The sequence below is a fragment of the Papio anubis genome, chromosome 3 (assembly GCF_008728515.1).
Source record: "Papio anubis isolate 15944 chromosome 3, Panubis1.0, whole genome shotgun sequence".
In the NCBI taxonomy this organism is placed as follows: Eukaryota; Metazoa; Chordata; class Mammalia; order Primates; family Cercopithecidae; genus Papio; species Papio anubis.
In genome coordinates this window covers 3,274,048-3,299,595 of record NC_044978.1, presented here as the reverse complement: position 1 = coordinate 3,299,595, position 25,548 = coordinate 3,274,048, and the positions used below count along the sequence as shown (strand labels likewise).

The following is a 25,548-nucleotide window of genomic DNA, read 5'->3' as shown; positions in this document are numbered from 1 at the left end:
CCCCAGAGAAACATACGGTATTCTTCCTCATCAACTTCAGGGTTGGACTCAAATGCCGCTCGCCACTGAGGCCTCCTGTCTTCTCAGAATGTCCCTTCCCATCGCAACCCCTTCCCTGTCCCTTCCCATCACAATGTCACACATTCCTTCCTCAGTCTCTCTCCTCAGCACTCACTACTCTAAACACTACCATGTATTTCCCGATCATCTCCTCTACCACCTGTCCCCACCACATGTAAACTCCAAGATGGCAGAGGATTTTTGTCTGTCTGTTCAGGCAAAATAATATAGTACTGTTGAGGGAAAATGTTTTCTGAATACATGAATAGTCACAAGTTTAAAAAATGAGTAAAATAAAAAGACAATTGTTAAAAAAAAGTTGCTAAGGAAATGAAAATAAACTGCTTGGTACAGTTGACTGCTTGGCACAGCAGTGAATACTTACATAATCAAAATAATGGAAACACTGTATATGGATTAATTACGTGATAACTAATGTAGGAAAACAAGATCAGTGGAGGTCTATTAGGTTACATGGTCTTCCTCCAACATCACAGGGAGTCAATAGGCAATTTCCAAATTTAGTGACTCAAGAAAGAATAATATACACATTTGAAAATAGGAAAGGAAGAATGAGAAAAACAGCTTAAGGAGTTATAAGTGGGTACAGCAGGTTGCATGGGACTGCTGTTTTATTGTATATATTTTAGCTCTCTTTGATGTTTTTAAACTATGTATTTACATTATTTGATAAAAATAAAGGCATTTACTTAAAGGGAAAACATGTTTCTCCGAAGTTCTAAGAAAGCTTAATTCTTTGTCATTCATATCATAGTGGCACATAGTGAGTACTCAAGAAATATGTTGGAAGTAGGGATGGATTTTGACTGTATAAAAATATACAAAAAATAGCTTCTGGATCTCACATTAAATCATACAGTACTGTGTAAGTTGACAACAAAGGCATGCTTCATAGAGACTGTTTTTGACACAAAACATTGACAAAGGTGAAAAACATGTAAGCATTAAAATTACAACCAATAAATTCATACTAATTAAAAATGTACAAAATTTTCTTGGTTTTGTTTAAAAATATTAAAGTTACACTTTTTACTTGTGGCTATAGTTTTGAGCCTTATCAAGTAGCTATATACCGCCACCTGGTGGCCAGCTCTGCGTGGACAGCCTGGCTTTTGGTCAGGGTAGAGAGGATGTTCACCTTTACGCCTTGTCCACTAAAAGCAAATACATCAATACCCAACCTTCCATTCATCCATTCTTCTCTCTCAACTCAGCCACGGAATCCTGAACAGGAGGATCAATGGGAAGGAAAAAAGAGGCAGTAAAGCTCATGGATTTTATTAATAATTTATTGTCAGTAAGAAAGACTGGCTAATGGTAGTTTTCATTAAAAACCTTTACAAGACCATTGCATCACAAATATACAGACACTATAAAAACTGTGTCATGGTGGATTTGGCTCTAAACAGGTATGCAGAAGGTCCCCGTTACACTTTCCAATAATGAAAAATGTTTATAATTCTAAATACAGCAACCCACGTAAGACATGTTCACGTATCATATCTCTCCCTCATCCTATGTACAGCTAGAAATGCACTGAAATGTACCAACAAAACGTCATACTTCAGTGGGAAAAGGGAAAAGACAGAGTGAAACCCTGGTTATAGTGAAAAAAAAAAAAAAATCAGGGTGCTAGATAATGGCACTAACACCACCAAAATTCAGTTGAAACAAATGCACAAAATATCTTGGAAATCTAGTTAAAACTATGAAAAATCAAATCTGTACATAAAATTTACAAAAAAAGAGAGACAGGAAAATTAAAATAATCAAATCTATATAAATACATGAATCATGCTGACGACAGAGGACAGGACTGATTTTCGTTTCACTATTTTAACACAGACAGATGTAAATCCCAAAAGATGTTGGGAAATGGCACAGCCGATGGAAAGCTCACGATGACAGTAGTCGGGACACTGGAAATGGCCAGCACGTCCAGAGGCGCAGGACCCAGCGCAGCCATGGCCATTCAGCTCACCGAAAAAAGCCTGGGAGCACTGCTGCAAGAGCAACGCGGATACTCCTATCATCTCTAGGTTCACTAAAGTCAGGCACTTTGGGGGGAGTTGAGAGTCAGACTTCCGTGTGCTGCTGGGAATCCAGGGGCGGGATCGTCACCTCTTCAAAGTGGCCGTCGTCCCCGCTCTCATAGTCACTCATCATCACCTCGGACTCCACTTCGCAGCAGGCCGACACGTCGGAGCAGGAGGCCGTGGAGGCGTACATGGACATGGGCACGCTCTCCACAGCGGGCACCTCCAAGTGTCTTTGATACCCTGGCGGGTAAGGGGCATGGGATTCTCTACAAGTACTATTCTCACCAGTGCCTTTTGTTTGAGGTTCAGACATATCGAGGGGATAAAAATTGGGCAAATACTGATTCAAGGTGAACCTCTGCCGGTTTCTTGATGAAGAACCCAAGCTACCCGCAGCAGGCATGTCTCTAGGAGGGTGGATGGACTCAAACTGATCGCCGAATTCGGGCGGTAACGGTGGCAGCTCGTCCGCGGCGGGGAAGTCTTCGGGGGGTGGAGGAAAATCACTTTCGATGTCGTAGCCTCCAGGGTAATAGTCCGTATCGATGGCGTTCGGATCTGCCGAGTACAGGGGTGTCTGCTCATCAATCACCTCATAGTTGGGGAACTCTTGTATGTCCGGCAGAGGAACGCTTGGCATCCAATCTGATGTATCCCAGTGATACCCTTGGTAGACAAGAAATGAGATGTCAGTGTGTTTTCTCCTCAGCTTTTGTGCCATGGAAAGAGCTCAGTGTATCAAAGACACAACTGCATTTCTGCCTTCATTCAAAGTTCACCAGTGGAAATTCCTCGTCTTTACTTTGAAGACATCCCCCAACCACTCCAGTTTAAAGACCCTATGACCTAGGCTCGATTTCTAAAATGTGGACTTACAGTTTTATGTACACAACTTAACATTCACGGAAACAAAAGGAGTCCTAAGAGAAATGGGATGCTAGCATCGAAATGATATACATGTTTCCACAAATGATTCTAATCAGCCTTTTAACTTTTCTTCTGTAATGTAGAACCCATTGCTCTATAGGAAGAGAAGTATTGATTCAGTCTTAGGACATTAGTGAACTATCCAGTGTCACTTGATCTGCACTACTACTCACTAAAAAAATACTGATCAATGCAACTTAAAAAAAACTTTCATTTCTATTTTTTGTAGAGACAGGGTCTCACTATGTTGCCCAGGCTGGTCTTAAACTCCCGGCCACAAGCAATCTTGCCAACTCAGCTTCCCAAAGTGCTGGGATTACAGGCCTGAGCCATCAGGCCCAGCCAATGCAACTTTTTAAAGGAATAAAAGTAATCTTTAACATGCTGAAGTTGAGAAAAGAAGCTGCCTTCATAATAATGTAGCAAGTTTAATATTAAAATTACTATTTTTCATTAGCCCTCAGACAACAAATTAACTTAATATAGGTATATATCAAAGCATGCCCCCAATTCAAGCAAAATACAATTGAACAAGCATTGCAAGATTATAACACAGCCTCTGATACACTGTAACAATCTGTGTTACTTTCAAAAGGACTGTGATCCTTTTGGACTATATAAAGCATCACTATTAAAAAAAAAAACTTCCAATTTTGGAATAGTTTTTTTTTTTCCTCCTTAGGATTTAAAAAAATCCTCGGAGAGGCGGGAGAAGGTTAGGCAATCCGTGCTTTGAATGCAAAGCGCACACACATGCAGCCATGTACTTAGTTACTGCTGCAAACACTGGGCGACCCAGTGCAGTCAGTTGGCACTGGGGCAAGGCTTGACCCATTGTTTTTAGTGAATATCAATGAATAACTGGCATGCATAAGTCACCTCTTGGTTTGCTGAGGTCAGGAGCAGCCAAAGATTCTTTTGGTGGCAGAGTAGAAAAAAAAGAAAACATTTGTAATTAAAACAGACCGCTGAAAAGGCAATAAAGGTAAGTACACAGAACAATGAAAACTGCTTACAAAGGACCAATCAGCCATACAACACGTCCTTATGCCAGTATCTACGACAATTCCAAATGGCTGAGAAACGTATGTACCACAAATAAAATGGAATATGGAAGTGGAGGAAAAAGACCGAGGAATGATGAACCAGAGATTTGGCCAGAAAACTCAAATATTATTTTCTTTTCCTTGTTTCTGACAATCACTGCCTGAAAACACAGAATTTTCTTAGGAATAATTAAAACAATCAGGCTCTAATAAAATATAAACTGATCAGATTACATAGGTGATAATCCAAATACATCTACAGCTACATAATGCACACTTTATAGCACATTGCAACTTCAAAGGACATTAAATTCAGAGGAACTCATCGGCAAACTTAGATACTTAAAGACAGGTCTACAAGCTGAAGATCTCTCCAAACTGTATGTAGTTTGAATATGATTTAATATTTACACTGTGAGCCACTCCCTAAAGAGACCACGGCTACACTTAACCCCCATGTCTGTAACTACACTTGCTCTGCCAGCGCCCAGCATCTATACACAGAAGCCTAGCAGGAAGTGTAACCAAATGCATGTAAATCCCACTATCAGTTAGGGCCATGAGACGCCCGCCCTGGCCCTGGCTAACCTTCAGGTTCTCTCTTTGAAATGGGGTGAAAATCCCTTAGAGTTGTTATGAGGATTAAACAGGATAATGCAGGTTAAGCACTGTCAGAAAGTATCAATAACTGTAAAAGTAGACATCACGGTAGAAAAACGGTCACATCAGTGATTTTTTTCAAACAAAGCTTTCTATGCATTCAACAGTGTTATAATTTGGGACAAATATTTGATAGTTCACTTCTGGAAATTTCAATAATTTTAAAAGACTGTGGTGTCTCTAAAAAATGAATAAGCCAGCATTTAGGTAACATGTATCTACAGAATCATTTTTAAGTCTAGTAACAAACGTAGCAATTCCTTTAAACAAAAAAAGATCAACAACTTTTGTTACTTAGGCACTAGTAACAGCTTTCAAATTTAACTTCAAAGTAATACCTTTCAACTTTAAATTCAATGTACACTTCTTGGATATGCCAAAAAATATTTTTCAATGAAGAAGATTGCAATGAAGGAACTATTGAAATTCTGCTTCTATAAACTTCAGTAATATTTACAACACTGAAGGTCATCAGTTTAAAACTAAAACTTCGCTAGACAAAATACAGATACGTTTCTGATTCGCCAAGTAAAAACATAGTACTTCTTAGGAAAAGAAGCGTAGGCATCATCAGTAACTGTAACGATGAACACTGGAGCATCTAGCCTCTTCCGCCCGATATCAAACGGGGCACAGAGCTATCCTCCCGCCTCCCTCCTCCTGACAGCGTCATGTCCGAGCATAAAGGATGCCCCGAGCTCTACGATGGCGACGTCTGTGTACTCGACAGCCTATGTAAGCAGTTCTCAAGTGGGATCTCTAGGCCGGTACCATCAGAGCTACCTGGGAACTGGTGAAAAATACAAATTCTCAAGTCCCAACCCAGACCTATTGGATCAGAAATGCTGGTGCTGAGAAGCAGCAATTGGGCTTTTAACAGTCCTCCAGATGTCACATTACAGTTTGAAAAGTTCTAGCCTGTGCCTTCCCCATGTGATGAATTTCAGTGCACTAATAAAGGGCTATTTTAATTTAAAATAATTTGGGGGAGGTGGTCAACGTCCTTTCTTACAACTCTGAGCAGATAAAGCTTCACATTAAATAATTTTCACTAAACTAAATATGAAAATATGCTCTGACCATGCTCTACACCCTTTTCTTCGACCATACTCAGGGAAAAACCAAAAGTGAAGAGTCAGTTACAGGTTAATTATGAAAGCCTTATGTTATTCAAGTCTTATTCCTGTTCACATGAAGAGGGATTTTTGTTTCAAAACATTTTAGGTAAAATTACTTCTGAACTTTTTTTTTATATTGCACCACCTATAGATAAGCTCTCAAGATCTCATGGTTACTTCTGTTGTTTGTGTAAATCACTATGAATGGTAAAAAGCAACAAAGACATAACATACATCAAAATATTTTTTGCAAAGCACTCATATTACTTATCTACACACCTGCATAAAATAAAAGGACTCAACCCCCTCAAAACCACGAACTGTGTTTTCCTACCATTGCAGTAGGCAATGTAGCCGCGCTCCGTGGCACAGCTGCCGCAAGACACAGACACAAGCACCAGCACTTACAACTGTACCTTCTGTGCTCACCGTGTCAACCACAGCATTGACAAGGTGCATTACAGTCACTAGGGAAGCTTGCAAAAAGGTACAAAAGCAGTCAATTAGGAACATCTTCAGTTAGTTAGAAAACAGTGCATGAAACAGAATTTTATATTATACCATTTCTACCTCAAATTCAAACTGAGGAGTGCTTTAACACAACCACGTAATGATGCGTGGTCTCCTCACTGTTAATTGTGTGTCTCAGAGACTTTTCTAATCAAGCTATGTATTTGTTACTATTAATCAAAGGAATCATGCAAACATATTTTATTGCAATTTAGACAAAACATTTTAACTTTAAATTGTTTCACAATTACAATTATAGATCATGTCAGGCCAGAACGATGCTTATTTTAACATCTTATAGGCAAGCCTCGACATTCCAAGACTACGGTCTGTGGCACGCCACTCTTCTGGCTGTGTAATCACTCACACATTGTCCCCCAAAAAAAGAAATCGAAGGAGAAACATATGCAATCTAAAACAAAAATGGTTTTGTCCCTGTTCTGTTTTCCCTGCAAATTTGTCTGTTTGCAGATGGATGAATCGCTGGTGAGCTAACATACCAGCAGAGGAGGAGACTCTGCCTGTTTCCTGTGTAAATTCCCTTTTTGTTTGTGTATCAGATTGTTTTAAAATAACTATGCCAAGGTAAATATGTATGCATGTAGTAGGCAGAAGGCTGGCCCTCAAACAGTGCACGTCCTAATCCCAGGAGCCTGAGAATATGTCACTGTACATTGGCAAAAGGGACTTGATGCAGTGCAGGTAAGGAAATTGAGATGAGGGATTTCCCTGGATTATCTGGGTGGGCCCAATATAATCATAAGGGCCACTTTTCAGCACAGAGACTTGCCCAGTTACGGCGGGGGAGCTCTGCTGACAGAAGGGTGGTCAATGAAACGCTGTGTTGCTGTCTCTGAGAGATGGAAGAGACCAAGAGTCAAAGAATGTGGGCAGCCTCTAAAAACCAGGACAGGAAGGAAAACAGGTTCTTCCCTAGAGCTGCAGAAGGTAATGCAGCTCTACTGATCGCACGATTTTAGCCCTGTGAGACACAGGGGTTGGACTTCTAAGCTACAGAACGACAGCAAGACAAGTCTACATTGTTTTAGGCCACAAAGTCTGTGGTAATCGCTAACAATGGCCCCGGAAAACTGAGAATACGATGCAGGAAGAGACTCTCAGCAGACTTTCAGCTTACAACTGATAATTACATTACGGTAATGAGTAAAATAAAAATACTCCTGTATATATGGTTTTTCTCTGCATTGTATTACCTGGAAGCTAGCTTTCCTAATTAATTTGACCATAACTTATTAAAAGCACTTGGGACTTTTTGTTTGTTTGTTTTTTGTTTTTTTGTTTGTTTGTTTTGTTTTTTTTGAGACGGAGTCTCTGTCGCCCAGGCTGGAGTGAGTGGCGCCATCTCGGCTCACTGCAAGCTCCACCTCTCAGGTTCCCGCCATTCTCCTGCCTCAGCCTCCGGAGTAGCTGGGACTACAGGCACCTGCCACCATGCCTGGCTAATTTTTTTTGTATTTTTAGTAGAGACGGGGTTTCACCGCGTTAGCCAGGATGGTCTTGGTCTCCTGACCTCATGATCCACCTGCCTCGGCCTCCCAAAGAGCTGGGATTACAGGCGGAAGCCACCGCGCCTGGCCACTTGGGACTATTATTGAGAAGACTGATGTTTCAACAACAAGAACTAGAAAGACAATGCTGATAAAATTCTGAAATGTATTTATAAAGAGCATTTAGGGGCCAAGATATAAATTATTACATAAACTGGAAACAGGAACTTCTTAGAATTAAAACTGATAAAAGACATAATTCTATCTTGTTGGTTTAACAAGCAAAGCTATGTCCATACACTCTATTCCTAATAAACACAGGTATATTTTGATACCATATATATATATATATACACACACACACTTGAAATCAGAAATGATAGCACACACTTATAGCTATCTTTAGTCATTTGAAAAACGACTCCTCAATAGATAATGAATATATGGATTTATGGACTATATATACGATGTATTATGGACTATATTACTCTCGATTGAATAATTATTAGTGGGTTACCCTTTTTCCACCAATGAAATATTTGAAATGTATAATACACATATCAATATGTTTAATAACATATCAAACATATTACACGATTATACAATTAAAAATTATCATTCAACTTACTAATTCTGAGATTTGAAAATTTCCACTAAAAACTACATTGTATTACTATTTGAATACTGACAATTTTCTCTACTGGTATATATTAATATGGCAAAGCGGGTTATCAATGTGATTTACCCTGGGGAAATCAGATCAACATAACTGGTGGCAAAGATCCCACTGTCAAACTTTCTTCATTAGAAATATAATCAAACTTACTAGCAATCTCCTAAACTGTGCTCTGTCAGTACGCTCTGATCCACATGGGAGCTAGGGCCGCAGTGGGGTTGGGGAGGAGACAAATAAAACCTTGTAATAGCAAAGGTGCTACGGAAATCGAACATTTCAGACTATCACATCTCTTCTTAGAGGGTGTGTGTGTGTGTGTGTGTGTGCTGCATGGTTAAGAAAGTTGTGAGGAGGATTTCTGAAAAACCCACAAAACTGGGGTAATACTTACTGTTGTGAGAAAAAGCCAATACAAGATTAGTCAATCAGATCCTTCAACAAATATGTTCTTTTCTCTTACTGACAAGTTCAAACACCTATTCATCAAGAACAGTTTAGCGATTTTCCCCAGCAGACATTCATGCAAGTATGTATGGTATTGTTTAAAAGTGGTCCAAGAAAAATGGAAACACAGTGAGGCTCTTACGGGTAGCTAGTGCGTCTACACTGTGAGAGAACACAGTAACACAACAAGCAAGCAAAGCACAGCGTTTCAGCACACTGCTGCCTCACCATTGTCATCGCACGACTCGGACTGGAAGGAGCTCAGGGACTGCACTTCAGACAGGCTTTCCCGGGCACTGTACGGCTGGGAAGGCTTTTCCTCTAGAGGCTTCTTGGAAAGACAGGGATCGAGATCCACCACTTTAGCTAAAAGGAAGGATGACAAACATTAAGTATATGGGCCAAGACGGTTTTGTTCACCGCTGAATCCTGAGACGCACCATGCACTACCCAACGACGGCCTGAGATGTACGGAATAAATGAACGACTGAAAGGAAAACAGAAACACCTTACAAACGCAAACGCAGACATAAAAACACCCCGCACAGGAAGACCTACGCATCATCTCGGAGATTATTCAGAGTAGAAATTGCCCATAAGCATGCCTATGGATATCATTAGACAATAAAGACTGCTAACATTTTCTTTTAAAATAATAGGTACAGCTTTAAAAAAAAAAGCATCAAATATATGTTAGGTCACTAATATAAATATTTCCACTTCTCCAGGTCATATTTTTAAAAATCCTAGCATGAAGGCTGGGCGCGGTGGCTCACGCCTGTAATCCCAGCACTTTGGGAGGCCGAGACGGGCAGATCACAATGTCAGGAGATCGAGACCATCCTGGCTAACACGGTGAAACCCCGCCTCTACTAAAAAATACAAAAAATTAACCGGGCGTGGTGGCGGCGCCTATAGTCCCAGCTGCTCGGGAGGCTGAGGCAGGAGAATGGCGTGAACCTGGGAGGCGGAGGTTGCAGTGAGCTGAGATCCGACCACTGCACTCCAGCCTGTGCAACAGAGCGAGACTCCGTCTCAAAAAAAAAAAAACAAAAAAAAAACCACATCCTAGAATGAAAATGCTCCCGATTATTTTTTTTTACATATTAATAAACTCAAAAATTATAGATGAGAACCTTTATCAATTATAAAATGAAACAGCCTCTCCAGAATATTAACTAAAACATGACTAGATTCAATTTCTTAATTAAAATAACATCATAGCCACAATGCTCAGCCAGCACTCAGGACATCCAGAAAAGTTTCGAATCATTTTAAGGATTTCAGTCTGAGCATACTTGTCTCTAACAAACAGTACACACGTTCTGACTGGACAGAACTTGTAACCTGACTGTTTACCTCAAGTGACATTTTAGTGAGATGAAAAAATGGCTCTTACTGTCATAGTCGAAGTCCCAGCTGGGCTTCTGTATGGAGTCGCTGTCAGAAGGGGAGTTCGAAGGCGGTGGGGGAGGCAGGTTCGGCGCCACGCTGCAGACCGCCACTGCTTTTCGGTGCCCGTGCACAGATTCGGGGTTGAAAGTGCTGAATTCGGGATGCTCTGGGATGGCAGATCCTTCAAAGGAATTTCGGTCGAGATTGTTTCTGGAGTCACTTGGAATACTCGGGGTGTAGGAAATAGGCCGGACAGGCACCTGGGGTGGTACGTCTGAGTAAATGTTCTTATTTAGCTTGGAATCAAAATATGGTCTCTGCAAGAAAGCTGTCGTGGGTCCCAGGTGCTTGTCTTCAGGTGCAGCCTGATGCTTCTTTTTCCGACTAATCATCTTACGGCAGAGAACAAACACCACCACCAGTAAAAATATCCCTGCTATAAACACAATGATTCCGATTCCTTCCGCCAGCCCAATGTTCCACGGCGTGGACACGTACTGGTTGGGTGCAGCGTCCTCGCAGTGGCGTCCTCTGTACTCGTGGCTGCAGTTGCAGTGATAGGAGCCGTGTGTGTTCTCGCAGAGGGCCCCGTGTCGGCAGGGGTTTCCAGCGCACTCGTCAATGTCACTCTGACACCTGCCAAGAAAGTCAGGAATGAGGACAGACGTGTGTAGCATACGCCAGCATATGCCAGGCTCAATCCTTAGAGACTGAAGACGAACCCCTCCTTGCTGAGTTATGTGAAGATCAAACCCAGACATGAAACAACTAAAAAGTGCAACCTTGACAACCACGACAAAAGACCTTTTGTGGAGAAACCAATCATGTGATCACATGCTTTCGATGTCTATTTGGGAAGGAAACCTATCAAGCCAATATTAATGGCCATTTTCCTAGGATCCAACAGACTACTACACCAACCCCATTGTCTAAACATTAGTTTTCTCAAGTATTATAATATATTATATTCATCTGCTTGATATTTCATTTTAAAGAGTGAAAAGATTGTAAATTATATAAGGGGCCAATATGAGGATTATCAAAATCTGACACAATGTAGTTCAAGTCACTGAAGGTCTGTTGCATCTGCCGGTCAATATGACACTATGAAAAGGTGTGAATCTAAATTTTGAAAGAAACCATTTACCTTTCTCCCCTAAAACCTGAATCACACTGACAAACGGCACCGTCCAAACTGTCAAAGCATGTTCCGCCATTCTTACAGGGGTCATCTTTGCAGTACGGACTAAGCTGACACCTGAAGAGTAAGGAGAGACAGACATAAACCTCACGATCCGATTGCAAATAAATACAGCAAAATGAAAGCAACACAGAAAACATTAGCAAATCAACATGGAGACTTTTTACATGCACCATTTTATGTTTAAAAAGAATTTTATGCTACAATTAATTATGGAAGTTAAGAAAAATACACATACCTCTGACCAGTATATAACCCTCTACACTGGCAAACAAAGCCTCCGTTGTCGACAACACACGTGCCCCCGTAGAGGCATGGGTTGGAGGAACACGGATTGACGCTTATCTCGCAGTACGTCCCTATGTATAAGGCGCTGCATTTGCAGTAATAACCTACATTGGCAAAAAGGAACAAAAAAGTCTTATCACTCAATGACTCAGAAACCTGGTCTTAATTATATTGCTTTTTATCTTTAAGATCTAGTTCTCCGAGGTCCGTAAAAGCTCGTAAAATTCTCACTCTCTCTGGGAAAAAAGTTGGCTACGTCGACAAGCCTTCAGCTGCTGGTAAACCGAAACACACAGAATTGAAGAGAGAACTGTTAGCTTTAGTTCATCATAATTGGCATTAAGATCATTAGGTCAAACATCCAGAGGAGGAAAATACAGTTCTTTACTTGAGTGACCATGTACATAGACAGCACCACTTCACATCTCAAATTATTTGCAATTCACAAGCATTGAAGCATTAAATGAGAAAATAATGAATGTGAAAAGCACTTCAAAGACTATAAATTACCTTTCAATATTTTTATTTTTTGAGACAGGGTCTTGGCTCTGCTACCCAGGCTGGAGTGCAGTGGCTCGATCTCAGCTCACTGCAGCCTCAAACTCCTGGGCTCAGGAATCCTCCCGCCTCAGCCTCCTGAGTAGCTGGGACTACACAGGCATGCTACCATGGCTGGCTAATTTTTTAAGTTTCTGTAGAGATGGGGTCTCCCTGTATTGCCCAGGCTGCCTCACTCCTAGTCTCAAGCGATCCTCTGGCCTCAGCCGCTCAAACGTGTAAAGATTTAAGAAAGGAGATCATCGTATCTGTTCAAAGCAGTAGGAAGAATGTCGACTCTACTTTGTCAAGTCTGTGACAGGTGGTGTAGCAGATCTTCCACCTGCCTGCCTTGGGGCACACTGCAGCACAGCGCTTCCCCGCCCCCCCCAAAGCTGGCGTGGCTGTGGGTTTTTCTCAGGATGAAGAACTGTGGTGCCCCGGGCCAGGGCCTGCAGGAGCCAGGGCATGGCTGCCACGCGCCTTCACTCCGGCTTCGGGACCATGGGAGTGCATGCCAGGAAAACACCTCTCAGCCTCATCCCGAAGTGACAAAATGAGGACAGCCTCCTTGCTAACCGGGTTTGGACGTGTAACTGATACAAGCACAGTATAAACCAGAGCGTTTCTGTGGGGATGGCCTGGCCCACTCTATGCACACGGCATGCAAATACACTGCCCGAGAGAACAGGAGAAAACCAAAGCTTTGGAAATCCCACTTAATTACAGCATTGTTTTTGCTCTATTCATTATACCAAGCTCTGTTTGGCATGACAACTGTCATTTTCCTAACTATACCCTATTATTGGTAAGGGGGCCTAGCAGGAGTCCAGGGTGCAAAAGACCCAGAGAACCCCACTAGGCCGCGGCTTCAAGACAGACAGATACAGCAACGCTTCCGGAGGGATACAAGGCCTTCTAGAAAATCATATTCCCAACTATTGTTGCCAGCAAGAATCTAGTAGGCCCTCTGCACTGAGCCATTAGATAAAAGGTGATACAAAGAACAAAGAAGGGGTAAGTAGCACGAATTCTAAATTCCCCTGGGTCTATGACTATGGAGTTAAAGAAGGGTTCGGAGTCACCGGGGTGCCTCCTGCTCGGGCGCTGGGACGGCACTGCAGGCGTGCGGCAGTCGGGGGGGCAGTACCTGCAGCCCGGGCACCGGAAGAGCACCAAACCCAGCTCTGCTCCCGTATGAGGGATGCCGCCCAATTCCAACACTGCCTGCAGTGTCTGACAATATTATCCGAATCAAAAGAGAAAAAAATAAAAACAATACCTGGGGGGCTTCCCCTGAAATGCATACATGTGTACGGTGTACAGATGGTGACGTTACGGAGCCTACCTCCGGCAGGGGACGGACTGCAAATGCCTCCGTTCTGGCAAGGGCTGCTGGCGCAGTCTTCCGTAGCCGTCAGGGAGCACCCTGGAGACACACCCACCGACTCCTCCATGTGGGCATAGCTTCTGGGTTTGCTGTTGAAGGGCAGCTCCTGCCCATTCAAATAAATGGAATCCATACAACCCCTGAAACCATTAGCAACTTGAGGACTTCTTCCATGCCGTGTTCCCTGCTGACGGATGTGGCCACCAAAAAACACGTAGTTATCCAGGTTCAAGGTTTTCAGAGTCCCTGGGGCTGTGCCCGATGCAGTGTGAACTTGGTCTAGAACCAAGCGAGCATAGTTTCCATTCACTTCCAAGGACACTGCGTGCCACTGCCCATCATTGACCTGAATGCTCTGAACAGAGACGATGCCAGGGCCACTGCCACAGTCGAACTTGTACTGCAGCCTTCCATTATGAATCTAGGATAAAAACAACGACTGTTCACATCACTCTCAGAGACCCTTCAGTGAGAGTACTTGATCACAAATCTACAGGAGACGGATTGGGAGTGAGGGTAGAAGGATAAGGCCTTTCATTTAAGTACTACAGAGTGCAGATTCATTGTCCACTGTACAAATCATTAAAATGTGTCTTTTAGGAATATCAAGTCATAATGCACATCCACAAAGCATCACGGAAGCAAACAATTAACTATTAACTGAACACATACAGCATTAGGTAATAGCGAAAGTCAAAACTGAATTATGTTTTTAGAAAAGGTGGGCAAGATATGTATCACTGGAAACACGTGGGATGTCTCTATAAACTGTCACTTTTTTTTTTTTTTTGAGACAGAGTTTCGCTCTTGTTGCCCAGGCTGGAGTGCAGTGGTGTGATCTCAACTCACTGCAACCTCTGCCTCCCCTGTTCAAGCGATTCTTGTGCCTCGGCCTCCTGAGTAGCTGGAATTACAGGCATCCGCCACCACATGTGGCTAATTTTCTGTATTTTTAGTAGAGAGCGGGTTTCGCCATGTTGGCCAGGCTGGTCTCAAACTCCTGACCTCAAGTGATCCACCCATCTCAGCCTCCCAAAGTGCTGGGATTACAGGCATGAGCCACCACACCCAGCCACCACCATTAAAATGTAGTATGGCCTACAGTTTGAATGTTAACTGTCACACGGACCTAAATCTCTATGTCATGGCAGAGCAAAAAGAGCTCTTCATCCCACAAAGTCTAAAACTTGGACAGGCATCAATGAACTGTTTAAATGTGGAATTCAACCATTTCACTTACTTTATTATCTGTGCAAATTAACAATCTGAACATAAAATGAAATGTATGGTTTGAAAGTCTTCCAATGAGACGCAACACTGGAGAAACATACCTCCAAGATGCTATAGTCGGTGCCTCGCGCGTACATGACAACCGCATGCATGGAATACGTTCTGAGCCTCATGGTCAGTTTCATCTCTAATTTGTTTTCATTTTCCGTCAGACGGTATTTCACATAGCTGTTTCCAGTCAGTGTCATAGATGAACTCCCTGTGAATTGTAAAGAGGAAAAAATAAACCAGAACCAAGTTGAAGGATATTCTTTAAAGTATGACTCCCCTGCACCCTTTGAGACTGATTTAGGGTTTTACTTAAGATTATAACATTTTAATATCCAGTTCTGTGGGAAAATGTCTATTTGCTTAATGAAAAGCACAGCATGACTGGCTCTCTGTTTGGAAAGAATAAATTTGACTACTGCATCACACAGAAATGAATTCTAATGAAAGATTAAATATAAAAACGTTCAGTATAAAATTATGAGAAAATTTCAGAAAATAGTTATATATGGCCTCAAGGTGATTTAAGAAACCTTTTCAAGCAAAATCAAACAATCCCCATTCCCAAAAGAAGACGAAAATGTCATCAATCTCCAGAGATGGCAACTGTTATATAAAATGATGTAGAACTGACTAAATGACAATCAATTTCAAAATGACAAGAGACTTATTAACAAATCAAAAAATATAAATATAAATGATATAAAGACAGAGGAAACTGCAACATTGTGAATGTCAATACTCCTAATACACAAATAACTCTACACATTGATACTAAGAAACAAATAACCCAGACCATCAAACAACATGAACAGGTAGGCCACAGCAGAGGCAATACTGATAGGAAATGAACAAATGAGATGAAAACTTTTAAAGTAGCCAAAGAAATGCAAATTAAAATAATAATTAGGTATCATTTCACACCCATCAAATAGATGGTGGGGAATTCGTTTTATAATAAAAAATGTTCAATGATGTCAAGAGAATGGAGAGTGACACCTTCATACATAACTGGAAGAAATAAAAATTAATATGACTCTCTGGAAAACTAACATAGTGATATCAAAAAATTTAAAATGTCACTGATCTTTGATGTAGCAAGTTCTAGTTTTATAATGTATATGCTGTATAGAAATGAACGCATCAGTATGTAAAGATACATGTAATCTGTTTATCTGAAAGAAACAGAACAACTTGAATCTTTAGACATAAGAATCATGTTGAGTAAGTACAGTTACGCTGGAAAACATTATCCAGCTATCCAAAAGAATCAGGTGTATAGGTACTGGCTTGGAACATGAAAGCTGCCCTTTACCATACTGCTAAGCGGAGAGAAAAGGCAAGAGGGAGAGAACTGCGTGAGATGGGATCACTCTTGAGTTTCTAGGAAAATCAAACTGCTACATACGGCGCTGCGCTGTTAGCTATACATGTTTACATAATCACTGAAGACCCAGGAGGAGGAAGACCAAATATGAACCAAGGGCTGTGCTATAACAAGAGGAAGCAAAACTGACTACTGTCATTCTTCATTCATCTCCACATCTGTCTTGTTACAATAAACATACTTTGCAGTATGTTTAGAGTCCAATAAAGAAGAAAATTATATGAAACAATGAAACTGATTTTTAAAAAGAAAAGCATGCCCAACCACTCAACTCTCACCTGGGCACTGAGCGAACCTGCCGCCAGGACAGACACAGGTGTGTTTCTCCTCCCGGGGATCAGACACACACTCGGATCCCTCAGGGCACGGATGCTCTTCGCAGCCATGGTGGACAGCTGGGCATCTTCCCTCTTCATTCAAAGACAAGAGGGGAGGAAGGGAAACGATAATTAACAGACATTTCAAGAACATGGCCTTGCATGTGTAACCATCAAAGGCTTCCAAGGCCGTCTGAAACAATCTATGACCCCGACTTTCACACACTCATGGGCGCTACCTTTGCAGAGACACACCGCTGCCCTGTGGTGGCGGGGAGTCACAAAGCTGAGTCTGGCTGTGCTGTGTGTTGACATCACACTTTCATCCACAGACACCTTTTCATCGCAGAACTTCCAGGGGCAGTCCAGTCCCGCGCAGAGTTTCTGGAACACATCCAGGATCCGAACTCCAATGATGTCCTCAATATCAGTCACGGAAGAATTAATCTTGTGCAGAAGCTGTTTTGTTGAAATCTGCGCACTACCTGATTTCTCTACAAAAAGTAAGACATCCAGATGTGGGTGAGGTTCAGAGGGCTGCAAACTAACAATGTGTATGTCGCTCCTCCTCACACCCAGGATGTTCCGTAAAGCTCGCTGGAAGTTGCGCCAGTAGTCACCCACAAATTCTTCCGGAGTGAGATTGGCAAAGCGGATAGCGATGGTGTGGTTCAACATCTCCTGTGTGACTTGTCTGATATGCACTGTGATGTCAGCCACCGTCGTGAACTTCCCATCTGTCACACTGACATTGAGAAGGTACTGCCCTATGTCCAGCTTTTTGTGTGCTATCAGCTTGCCCCCTGTGCTGGAAACAGAGAACAGGTTGTCCATCTGAGGATCAAGACTGTAGTTTAGAGTATCATACACGTCCTGGTCTGTGGCGTGGATCTTCCCAATGACGCCACCTGAGTATTCTTCTCCAGAAGCGGTGATGAAAATCTCCAGGGGCAAAATCGCAGGGGGATAGATGCTCTCCTCAATGACCCTAATGTCAATGTATGTCAGAGATGACAACTGAGGTTTTCCATTATCTGCCACCTACAAGAAAAGAAAAATAAAACCACCTTCGTCTATGGCACTGTTTATAACTTAATAAAAAAATTTATATTACTCAAGTTCCCAAAAGATTACTAACTGGTAGATATCCATTTCTCTACACAAGAAACGTATCAAAGAAAAGGATAGATTTATTTATAGCACTTCACTAATTCACACGAAAACCTAGCTCTGTCAATGACTATGAAAAAATAAACAATGAGCTCCTTTAAAGCACGGCGGGATAAAAATGGAAGGTATAGCAAAAAACAAGGACAGCAATTCTATGAATGTTTGTTTTTCTATGAAATGTAAGCTGTTCAAACAGAAAAGGGTAACCGTGCCAAGCAGCTCTTCTCTATGAATCCACAACCAAACCACAAAGAAAGCCATTCACACCTTAACCTGCAGTAAGAAATGATCTTTCTCCTTCCTCTTGATGGCAGATGCAGTCAGGAGGACCCCTTGCTGGTTAACTTCAAATGCCTTCTCATCATTTCCAGTTACAATAGTAAAGACGAAGGGTGGACCGTTATGGGAAGAATCCTCATCCGTCACCACCAGCTGCAGTACGCTGAAGCCCACTGGCTTATTTTCCTGCACAAGATTAGAAACAAAATTAAACAAAAATCCTGGAACATAGCCAGATCTATCTGGGACGGACACATGAGTTTCTATAATATAAAATACATACAAAACAAAGCCTTATCGCTCTATTGGAAGGGAAGAGAAGAGAGGTGGCAAAGGGAGTGTGGTAGTGAGGAGGAGGGAAAGGAGAAGGGGTGTAGCAAAAAGGGAAGAAAAGGAGGCTGAGGAAGGAAACGTGGTAAGAAAGGATGTGTGAGGAGGAGGAGGGAGGAGGGGAGGCAGAAAGGAGGAGGAGTGGGGGACAGGAGGAAGAGCAGAGAGGAGTAGGAGTGCAGGAGAGGAAGAGGACTAGAGGAGAGGAGGAAGAGAGGAGGCCAGGTGTGGTGGCTCACCGCCTGTAATCCCGGCACTTTGGGAGGCCAAGGCGGGTGGATCATCTGAGATCATGAGTTCGACACCAGTCTGGCCAACATGGTGAGATCCCATCTCTACTAAAAATACAAAAATTAGCTGGGTGTGGTGGCGGGCGCCTGTAATCCCAGCTACTTGGGTGGCTGAGGCAGTAGAATCATCTGAACCTGGAAGGTGGAGGTTGCACTGAGCTGAGATGGTGCCACTGCACTCTAGCCTGAGCAAGAAGAGTATAACTCTATCTAAGAAAAAAAGAGGAAGAGAGGAAGGAAGAGGAGGAGTGGGGAGGAGAAAGAAAAGAAGTTGACAAGAGGAGGAAAAGTGAGGAGGGGGAGGAGGAGTAGTGAGGAGGAGGGATGATGAGGAGGAGTGGCGACGAGGTGGACAGAGGAGGAGAAGGAGTGGAGACAGTGAAATGGGGAGGAAGTGGAGTAGGGAGGAGGTGGGGGAGCAGGTGGAGAGGGGAAGAGGTGGAGTGGGGAGGAGTGGAGAAGAGGTGGAGAGAAGAGGAGGAGTGGGGAGAAGTACGGGGAGGAGGAAGAGAAGAAGGAGGAATGGAGAAGAGGTGGAGGGAGGGGGGAGTGGGGAGAAGGAAGAGAAGGTGGAGGAATGGGGAAGAGGTGGAGGGAGGAGGAGTAGGGAGGAAGAAGAGCAGGGTGAAGAAAGTGGAGTAGATGGGGCGGGAAGGAGGGATCGGGGACTAGAAGAAGAGCAGGAGGGAAGAGGAAGGTCAAGAGGGAGGGGAGAGGGCAGAGAAAAGCACCAGAGGCAGCAGATCTGATTAAACAGTAAGCTCTCAGGAATCCTAGAACAGTGAGAATATCTCAAAAATCAAAGCACAGAAAGAAAAGAGATACAAGCTTGGCTTTATCTTTAAAATGCTCATCTCTTAATATTGATAGAGACTTCTTGAATTCTACATTTCCCATTTTTCTAAAAAGAAACCTTTGGATAAGAAAGAAAAGCAACAGAGGCCAATGGAAAAGCTCGTTCCAAAGAACCCCATGACCCCCTTGGCACTCGAAGCCCACCTGGATGATGACGCTGTAGTTTCCCCTGGAGAACACGGGCGCATTGTCATTGACATCAGAGACATCGATGTTCACAGTCGTCGTGTTGACTCTGGGTGGACTGCCATTATCAGAAGCTTGAACCGTGAGCGTGTAACCTGAAATCTTTTCAGGGAAAAGGCAGAATGCACGTTCATTTTCACGAGGCCGACAGACAGAGCTCCAATCAGGAGCGTCCTCCTGAGAGTCGCGAAGGGCAGGTCCCAGTGAGCTGCCATTATCTACTGCATCCTGCCTGTGGGCGATGCCCTAACCCCCACAAACGAGTGCACTGCAAGTAACACCCACTTGCCAACAGCAAGAACTACCGGTAACGATTAGATTCTCTGATGCCTCTCAAAAATGTACTTGTTTTGCAAAAGTGTTTTATCTTGCAGTTCTCTTAACAGAAATTAAGACGTAAAAGTCATACAAATGATTAGGACAGAAAGTTAACCTATCTCAAATGCTGCTGCTTTGGTCATACGGCAGCAGCCTTCCTTAGGGCTCAAGTCTGCTCTCCGTGGACGCAGACAGACATGAGCTGCCTCCCGCACCGCAGCGCTGACTCACTTCCAATGCCTCAGGACACTCCAGCTCACCCTCCCCCTCGATTTTCACACTCGGATTACACTCAGCTGTCTAAATCCCTCAGGATTAGCTCGCCATGACCTCCTACAAAAGAAATAAAGTCAAGTGAGATAGCTTCTTTTTCAGGGCAGCTCCCTATAAAGCTCTGCCTTCTAGAATGAGTTGTGGGAGAAGCCGGAAAGCTGGCTAGATCCCAGAGCATGTTCTACAGAACGCTGGTCCTGCAAGACGCTCCAACAACAAAGAATTCTGCTGGCACACTAGCTTGGGAACCACCACAGGCTGGCTCCTTTGGCATCTCACAAGGGACAGAAGTGTATTAAAGGCTCTGGGTTCTTTAGTCAAAGATACTGAATTTATTCTGCCCCGCAGTAGGGGCAATCCTAAGCATGCTTCTCCAATCCTTAGAAAGTCCCTTCTCAACATTCACACATCAAAAGAGAAATTAAAGAATTGAGACTTTAGTGAGATATGTCATCACTATCTCCCCCAAAATTCCTTTAATCTTAGATACACCCATTATTCTTCTGAAATTTCATTCTTTATCATCACCAGTGTCCTTCTCATTTCCAAACCGAAGGCTTTTTTTGGTTCTCTTTCACAGGCCTACCTCTCTGAGGTAGTTCCTGCTCAGCTTCCCTTCCTGGACATGAGTCTGCACAGATGAGTGAATGGATGGATGGATGGATAGATGGGTGTTGGGTGGATGGGTAACTGGATAGATAGGTGTGTGGATAAATGGGTGAATGAATGGGTAAGTGGCTACATGGGTGGGTGGGTGAGTAGATAGGTAACTACATAGATGGACAACCAGATGGATGGGTGGGTGGGTGGATGGATGGATAACTGGATAGATGGGTGGTGGGTGGATGGACACATGACTGGATAGATGGGTAAGCGAAGAGATGTGTAGATGGGTGAGTGAATAGGTAACTAGATAGATGGGTGGGTGGTTAGGTCAGTGGGTGGATGGATGGATAACTACAGATGGGTGGGTGGATGGATGGGTAGGTGAATGGGTGGGTAGATGAGTGGGGAGATGCATGGGTGGATGGATAACTGGATGGATGACTGGATAAATGGATGGATGAATGGATGACTGGATAAATGGGTGGATGGATACTGGATGAGTGGGTGGGTAGATGTTCAGCCTTGCTGCCTCTCCTCATTTGTTCATATTTATCTCAATCCCTCATGTCACTTCTATCAACATCTCCAAGGGCAAGTACCTATCTACATTTAGGGCTTTCCAGTCTCGAAATCTGACTAAAATCTCCAAATACTGGCTGAGTAATTCTGCCTGAATATGCTATTTCCCCATAAAAACCAGCATATTGAAAGCCACATTCATTAGCCTCTCCCACCCCTTACACGTTTATACCTCATAACTTTTCTTTAATGGTACTACCCAGTCAAAGTAAGACCAAAAAATCAGGCTGCCTCTGACACCAATGCTTTCTACAGGGGCCCATATCTAAGCTGTGTGGACTCTAATTTTTCCTTTGCAAATCGTTTCTTCATTTGGTATTCGTAAACATCGAAATCCACAGATGCTCAAGTCCCTGATAGAAAATGGTGTAGTATTTGCACATAACCTATACACATCCTCCCACACTTTAAGTCATCTCTAGATTATAGTACCTAATATGGTATCGATGCAATGTAAATGGTTGTTATACCGGGGGTGGGGGTTGTATTTTCTGTTGTTGTTGTATTGGTATTTTTTATTGTTTTTCTTTCTTTTTCTGGAGGCAGGGTCTCACTATGTTGCCCAGGCTGGTCTTAAACTCCTGGGCTCAATGAATTCTCCCACCTACGCCTCCCATGTAGCTGAGACTACTGGAGGAGGCCACCACACCCGGCATTTTTTCTTCTCTAATACTTTTCGATTCGTGGTGGGTTGACTTCACAAATGCAGAACCTGCAGACAGAGAGGAGCGACCGACCTTCCTCAGCTCACAAATGCTCATACCCTAGTGCCTGTGGCATCAGCTCCAAACCTCCGGTCCTGGTTTTCTATGTGGCCAATAACCTGCATGTAAAATACCTTCCTATTTTATCTCACTCTACTTTCTTTGTATGATTACTCCAATACAACTGGGTGAAGTCCCCTCAATAACTTTCTTGGCTTCTGTCTGCGTGCCTGTGTCCATGCAGCCCCTCACTGGAAATTCCCTTCTCTCAACCTCGATGATTTTCCAGATCTCTGGTATTATTTAAAACCCAGCTTCCAGCTTTCCGAAGTGTCTCAGAACTCTGGAACCAACAGTAATTTCTTCCTGAATACAAAGCTTTATTATCCAACCTTCATCCCAGCATGGAACACACTTCTCACACTGAGATCTCCACAGTGTAACCGCTTTTCGAGCGTTTACGTCTTGCCGTCAGTTCTCGAGGTGGTGGGTCCTGCTCACACCACACCCAGCAGACAGGAGCACGAGGCATTTCTAGGTATTGAGGTGGTAATTTGTAAACAATGTAAATCAAACTTTTCCACTTACTGTTTCTCGGTCGAGAAGTTTGGTCACTTTGACTTCTCCCCGGCCAGGGTCAATGGTGAATGGGCCTCCCTGGTTGCCATCTATAATTGAGTAGTGGATGTGGCTGTTTGAGGGTCCGTCGGCATCGTCGGCCAGAACCTAGAACACACCACACTCCTGTTTAGGAGACAGCTAAGGAAGAGGCCGAAACCTATTAAACAAAATTCATGATATTAATAGCTTAGCTGTTTTAACACAATTATCCACAACGAAGTCAGTAATTGGTTGGCCTAACAAAGGACACTTTCAAATCTTCAAAATATTTACAAAGGTCACTACAAAAAACAGATTGATTTTACTAAAAGCTTTTGCAAAGGTCCAGAAGAGACACAGTTTTCACTGTACTGGGGGAAAACACACACCGTAATGACAGACTGCTCAAGAACAGCATCTTCACTGATCACTGCTGTGTAGGTGTCTTGGCTGAACACAGGGGTGTTATCGTTGACATCTGTTACGTTAATGTTCACAGTGGCAACGTCACTCAACGAAGGTGTGCCTCCATCAGTGGCCTCTATGGTTAGGTAATATTCATGAGAGCTTTCATAATCCAGATTCTCGATGATAAATACGGCCCCTGAATAGAAACCAAAATTACTTCCAGCATTTTGTAACGCCACCACATTTTCCTACTATGACTGAAACAGATGAACACTTTTGAGTACATTTAGTTTTCACTTCAAAAGTTTACTCACCATTTATGTATGTTTCCTATTTTCTTAATTCAACAATTAAAAACTATGAATCTGCCCATCCCTGGATCTTTCTCTTACTTTTCATGATATTCTTCATGATATTTAGATTGCTTTCCCAGTCAACACTACCTACATCCCTGTTTATTATAAACATGATTATTGTATCATCCCTTCCATACCATAGCTCACTCGACTTCACTCTAGTTTAATAAAATAAAAACATAAAAATTCTATTGTGTCTTTTCATTTCATTTTCTGTCTCATCTTTTAAAAATATTTTCCTTCTCATATTTTCAAAATAGATATTTATACCCTTTTAACTTCCAGATAACCCTTTATTTACAACTTATCATTTTCAAAAATCCCTTTTTTAACAATTCCTTTAACATCTTTCCTTTCACATCACTCTAGTCCTAGAGAGCCCTAAAAATAATTTTATTGTATTATAAATACAATTTGAATGGAGCAACTTTTTACAGTATTGTAAGACTTAGGAGTACGTTCGACCACAGGTTAGCAAGACAATGAAACATTCACTAGCAGTTCTTACGCCTTTTGAGCTTGCTGGCAGTCTTTCCCTAAGTGTGATTCAAAGTACTCCAACTGTTATAGATAACTAGCATGATAATGAAGTCAACTTAATATATTATCAGAAGTCCACTACAGAAACTAAAATAAAAAAGACTGGAATTACTATTTCACTTGGGAAGTTACTTTCCATGAGTTTGATTACATAAGGACCTCAACTGACCCCCCTTCTTATCTTTACTAACTTGCTATACCTTACATCTCAACTAAACTAAGAGAACGTGATGCTCTGATTTTCTAAGTTAATTTGCTTGTATTTTCTAATGAACAAGCCCAAAATGTATTAGGTAGAACTATAATCTGAAGTCTTCCAAACAACATTCAATCCCACTGTAAACAACTAAAAGAAAACTTGATTTACCTTTTTAGAACATCTACTGACAACACGGGGTCACTTAATATAAGGCAACATGGTAAGCAAATCTAGTCCTTTTAGGGGAATGAAGGGTTTCCTCTCAGATACATGGTTGGTTACCTGTTTTAGAATCTATGCTGAATTTCCCATGTTCGTTTCCACTTATTATTGAGTAGGTGATTTCGGCATTTGCTTCAATATCCCGACTTGCTGCATACACTTGAAGAACTTCAGTTCCAACAAGAATGTCCTCGGACACGGTGGCTCCATATTCACGGTACTCAAACACAGGGGGGTTGTCATTTATGTCAAGAACTGATACAACCACAGTACCAGTGGCGGTCAGCCTCCTTGGCAAGCCTTGATCCACAGCTTTCAAAGAGAGGGTGTATACTGCCTGGAGTTCTCTGTCCAAAGGTTTTTCTAACTGAATAATTCCAGATAATTCGTTAATGGAGAACTGCCCATCAGCAGAGTCAATCAGTGAGTATAAAATCTTCCGATTTAATCCTATCAAGACATAAAATGATGTCAAAACATTTTACATAAAAACATTTAAACACATTTTTTGTTTTGTTTTCTTGAGACAGAGTCTCGCTCTGTTGCCCAGGCTGGAGTGCAGTGGCATGATCTTAGCTCACTGCAGCCTCTGCCCACCAGGTTCAAGTGATTCTCCTGCCTCAGCCTCCCGAGTAGCTGGGGTTACAGGTGCGCTATAATTTTTGTATTTTTTGTAGAGAAGGGGTTTCACCATCTTGGCCAGGCTGGTCTTGAAGTCCTGACCTTGTGTTCCACCTGCCTCAGCCTCCCAAAGTGTTGAGATTACAGGCATGAGCCACTGCGCCCAGCCAACACATTTTTTTAAAAAAGACAAACATGTAGATAATTTTT

The 25,548-nt window shown here is 42.5% G+C and overlaps 1 protein-coding gene across 9 annotated transcripts in view; it reads right to left on the bottom strand.

The window, feature by feature from the left end:
* Positions 1–1,354: 1,354 nt before the first annotated feature.
* Positions 1,355–25,548, bottom strand: part of FAT1 (FAT atypical cadherin 1) — a 147,635-nt gene continuing 123,441 nt past the window's right edge. For 4 of the 9 annotated variants that reach the window (XM_021939042.2, XM_021939046.2, XM_021939044.2 and 1 more), the window contains 16 exons: positions 24,778–25,167; positions 23,382–23,596; positions 22,981–23,118; positions 19,871–20,014; positions 18,240–18,437; positions 17,042–17,843; positions 16,764–16,895; positions 15,152–15,309; positions 13,779–14,241; positions 11,844–11,997; positions 11,552–11,662; positions 10,409–11,040; positions 9,238–9,375; positions 6,288–6,347; positions 3,927–3,962; positions 1,355–2,786 (listed from right to left, as the gene is read on the bottom strand). In XM_021939042.2, the coding sequence (XP_021794734.2) occupies positions 2,158–2,786; positions 3,927–3,962; positions 6,288–6,347; positions 9,238–9,375; positions 10,409–11,040; positions 11,552–11,662; positions 11,844–11,997; positions 13,779–14,241; positions 15,152–15,309; positions 16,764–16,895; positions 17,042–17,843; positions 18,240–18,437; positions 19,871–20,014; positions 22,981–23,118; positions 23,382–23,596; positions 24,778–25,167 (4,400 nt within the window). In that variant the 3' untranslated portion in view covers positions 1,355–2,157. Of the gene's footprint in view, positions 2,787–3,926; positions 3,963–6,287; positions 6,348–8,715; positions 8,767–9,237; positions 9,376–10,408; positions 11,041–11,551; positions 11,663–11,843; positions 11,998–13,778; positions 14,242–15,151; positions 15,310–16,763; positions 16,896–17,041; positions 17,844–18,239; positions 18,438–19,870; positions 20,015–22,980; positions 23,119–23,381; positions 23,597–24,777; positions 25,168–25,548 lie in introns of those variants that run through there. The other 5 variants (XM_021939049.2, XM_021939045.2, XM_021939050.2 and 2 more) reach the window with 5 other exon arrangements.